This window comes from Castanea sativa, chromosome 1 (assembly GCF_040712315.1).
Source record: "Castanea sativa cultivar Marrone di Chiusa Pesio chromosome 1, ASM4071231v1".
Classification (NCBI taxonomy): Eukaryota; Viridiplantae; Streptophyta; class Magnoliopsida; order Fagales; family Fagaceae; genus Castanea; species Castanea sativa.
The window spans coordinates 84,944,434-84,948,242 of NC_134013.1; the positions used below are offsets into that span (position 1 = coordinate 84,944,434).

Genomic DNA, 3,809 nt, shown 5'->3' on the forward strand with positions numbered 1-3,809 from the left:
TTCACAAAACCAAACATTCATTTGTTTTTTGTTTAATTTCCTCGGAAATTAAAAACAAAATAGACCCAATTAGCACCAAGAATTTTATGACTCAACTGACATCTATTTATGTTTTCATCTGAGATGTCCAAATCCCTCTCTCCCATTATACCTAACGAATTATCAAAAAGACCCAATTTACAGAATCTAATTAACTAAACCAATTATGTCAGAAACCACCAATGCAGGTGAAAAACACGTCGCGGTTTTGGCATTCCCGTTCGGCACTCATGCAGCCCCACTTCTGAGCCTTGTAAGCAGAATCGCAGCCACAGCTCCGAACGTGTATTTCTCATTCTTCTGCACTTCCAACTCCAACAACTCTGTCTTCTCCAACGAGGGCTTGAATAACATAAAGCCTTACGACGTGTATGATGGGTTGCCTGAGGGTTTTACGTGGTCCAGTAATAATCCGATCGAGCCAGTGATGCTGTTTTTGAAGGCCATGCCAGAGAACTATAAGAGTGTGATGGAAGTGGCTGTGAGAGAGAGACGGAGAGAGATAAGCTGTATAATGAGCGATGCGTTTTTTGGGTTCGCTGGAAAAATGGCTGAAGAAATGGATGTGAATTGGGTTCCACTTTGGACTGCTGGACCTCGCTCACTTCTGGTTCATGTTGACACAGATGTCATCCGCAAGATACTTGGAGATTGTACGGGTAAGCATTTCTTGGATGATGTAAGTTTCAAATATTTTTTTTTTCCTCACTCTTTTTTGACTACATGATTGTTATGTATTATTATGAATGTGTCTATATATATAGAATTATATGTTTTATTATTAGGTGCTAATTAATGATTGTGTTTAAATATGAAAATATATATTGTACCATTTAAAGAAATTATGATGTCCTAAAATTGTAACTGATGAGAGTTTAAATATAGAATATAATTTAAATTTAATTGAAAGCTTATGTGACACAATAGATTATATATTGTAGATGTATATCTCTTTACAAAACATTATTATTAACGCAAAACTTTGGTTCAGTTCTTTGAAAAAGTTTAGGATCACAAAATTTTTCAAACCCTTTTGCCTTAATTGTAACATGACAGAGTGTGATTGATGAATAAAAAATAATGGATCTATGTGAAAGTGATGGTTAACCGTTTACAGTTTGCCATGTTAGAGTTATGACAAAAAAATTGTGGAATAATTTGTGGTCCCAAAACTACTCTAGTTCTTTAGATAAATTTCATTAGGATTTTTTAATTAAATCCAAATGCATAACTATAATGAATTTAATTATTTTTATACCCCATGAGGTATCTAGACGATGGGCTTATTAGTATGAGACGTGATGTATATTTGGAGATTCTAAATTCAATCTACCACACTATCGATCTATGAGATTTTGAAGGTATTTTAAGAGTATGAAGTGGAATAGTATGTCTAAAAACTGAGATATCACTTTCTTATATTAAAAAAATGTTTTAGTAATAAAATATATTTTGTGTTTTATTGATTAATGCACCTAATCAACTATGACTAAATTTTATCCATAACTAAATTATTATTTTTGATGGGTAGCACAACATTATTTGGTGGGAATGCAATCTGGAAAAAAAAAAAATTTCATGGTGTATTTTCTTCAATTTCCCAATTAAATTTATTCATATGGTCTTATTGATTTATTTTCTTTGACAATCGGTCTTTTTTTTTTGGACTAGAAACAACCTCTCTCTCTCTCTCTCTCTCTCTCTCTCTCTCTCTCTCTCTCTCTCTCTCTCTCTCTCTCTCTCTCTCTCTCTCTCTCTCTCTCTCTATATATATATTAATAGAGTGTCTTTGTTTTTTTTTTTTTTTTTTTGACTAGAAACAATCTATATATATTAATAGTCAAAACTCAGAGAAAATCCAATTAGATTTTAATTGAAGTCTCAATTTTGCACCACGTGTCAGATTTATTTATTTTTTTAATTTTGTATCAAGTGAATTATTGAGTGTAAAAATCAAAGAGTCCAAATCCAATATAATTTTAATTTGGATTACAATTGAACTTTAATTTTCCACCATATGTCCGTCTAAGTTTTTAATTTTTGTGGCAAGTGAATTATTGAGTGCAAAAATCGAAAAGTCTAAAACCAATTAAATTCTAAATTATATATATATATATATATAAATAATAAGAAACCATTACATATTTTAGAAATATATGGTTTAAAAAGCTGTAAGCTAATACCATGAATAATTTGGACTTCTAAAAAAAAAAGTATAATCTGATCCATATAATTGTGACTGTTTTTAATTGTACCCGTGTATATGCATGAGGCTACACACTAGTTGGTCTTAATCCAACACAAAAAAGGTGATAAAATTCAATAATATAGTTTTTTGATTAATATAACCATGATATCAAAGTACATAGTTAGGATAATGAGGAATACAAATCTTCTGTCTTACTTTTTGTGTTCCATCAATCATGGTATACATAAGAAGTTAAAATTGATGAAGTATAAAATAAAACACAAAAAATGGGACAAAAGATTTAGTATTCAATCAGGAGATTAGTGACATATTAAAGGGAAAAAGAAAAATGCTTGTAGTTTGCCAGCATTCAATGATTTAAAAAAACCAGATTTTTTTTTACTGTTTATCTTAATTTTAATGCTAATTTTTTGTATTCATCTGATGATTAAGAAAATGTTTTTCCTTATTGCAGGCAGTGAAGACCAAACCCTTGAAATCATTCCAGGATTTTCTTCATCAATGCGTGCAGTCGATTTACCTGAAGGAGTGATAACAAACATAACATCCCCCTTTTCTATGATGTTGTACGATATGGGATTAATGCTGCCACATGCAACTGCGGTTGCCATAAACTCCTATGAAGAGATAGACCTTGATATTGTGAATATACTCAAGCAAAGATTCCACAAGTTTCTGAATGTTGGTCCATTCCTACTAACATGTCCACAAACAATCTGCTCTGATGAGCACGGTTGCTTAGAGTGGTTGGACAAACGTAAAGCCGATTCTGTGGCATATATTAGCTTTGGAAGTGTGATAACACTTCCACCTCATGAGCAAGCAGCATTGGCAGATGCTCTAGAGGCAAGTGGGTTTCCATTTCTTTGGTCACTCAGGAGCTTTGAGGAAAGTTTACCAAAGGAATTTATAGAAAGGACAAGAACACAAGGAAAAATTGTTCCATGGGCTCCCCAAATGCTAGTCTTAGAACATCGTTCAGTTGGGGTGTTTGTGACACATTGTGGATGGAATTCCGTTTTGGAAAGTGTTATCGCCGGCGTGCCAATGATTTGTAGGCCTTTTTTCGGAGACCAGAGACTGAACATGCGAACTGTAGAGGCGTCTTGGGGCATTGGTGTAGGTCTTGAAGGTGGGGTTTTTACTAAAGATGGAATGGTGAAGGCCTTGGAACAAACTTTGTCAAGTGAACAAGGGAAGGAAATGAGAGAGAAAGCGGAAGCTTTCAACGAGTCTGCATTGGAAGCTGTTGCACGTAACGGTAGCTCTACTAAAGATTTCAACACTTTGGTTAAGTTGGTCACCAGTTAAAAGGAAATTAGCTATAGTGATCATACATTAATTTCTCCTTTGGCTCGTAATTCTACTTCAAGGGTGAAGTAGTGGAAAGCTTGTTTGAGCAATGTCCCGTGATTTCAGTACCTGGAGTTTTAATGCATGTATAAGTCTTGGTTAGAAGGTTGTCTGCATACATTTTCTGATGCATTAATTCATCATATGCATATAGCTAGGCATGCTTAGGACCAAATCCTCAGTTATTATGTTTCTACACACACACATA

At 33.6% G+C, this 3,809-nt stretch overlaps 1 protein-coding gene across 1 annotated transcript; it reads left to right on the plus strand.

Annotated features, from left to right (window-relative positions):
- The first annotated feature begins 205 nt into the window (after positions 1-205).
- On the plus strand, positions 206-3,559 carry LOC142636025 (flavonoid 3-O-glucosyltransferase-like). Its single transcript, XM_075810090.1, has 2 exons — positions 206-698; positions 2,703-3,559. Exons 1-2 carry the CDS (start codon positions 206-208, stop codon positions 3,557-3,559), a joined length of 1,350 nt encoding a protein of 449 aa, XP_075666205.1.
- Positions 3,560-3,809: the final 250 nt, after the last annotated feature.

Excerpts from the sequence above, each read along its gene's own strand:
- LOC142636025 (XM_075810090.1), top strand. The coding sequence starts at position 206 with ATGTCAGAAACCACCAATGCAGGTGAAAAACACGTCGCGGTTTTGGCA. Across the intron at positions 699-2,702 it reads GATACTTGGAGATTGTACGG|GCAGTGAAGACCAAACCCTT; the intron begins GTAAGCATTTCT and ends TCCTTATTGCAG.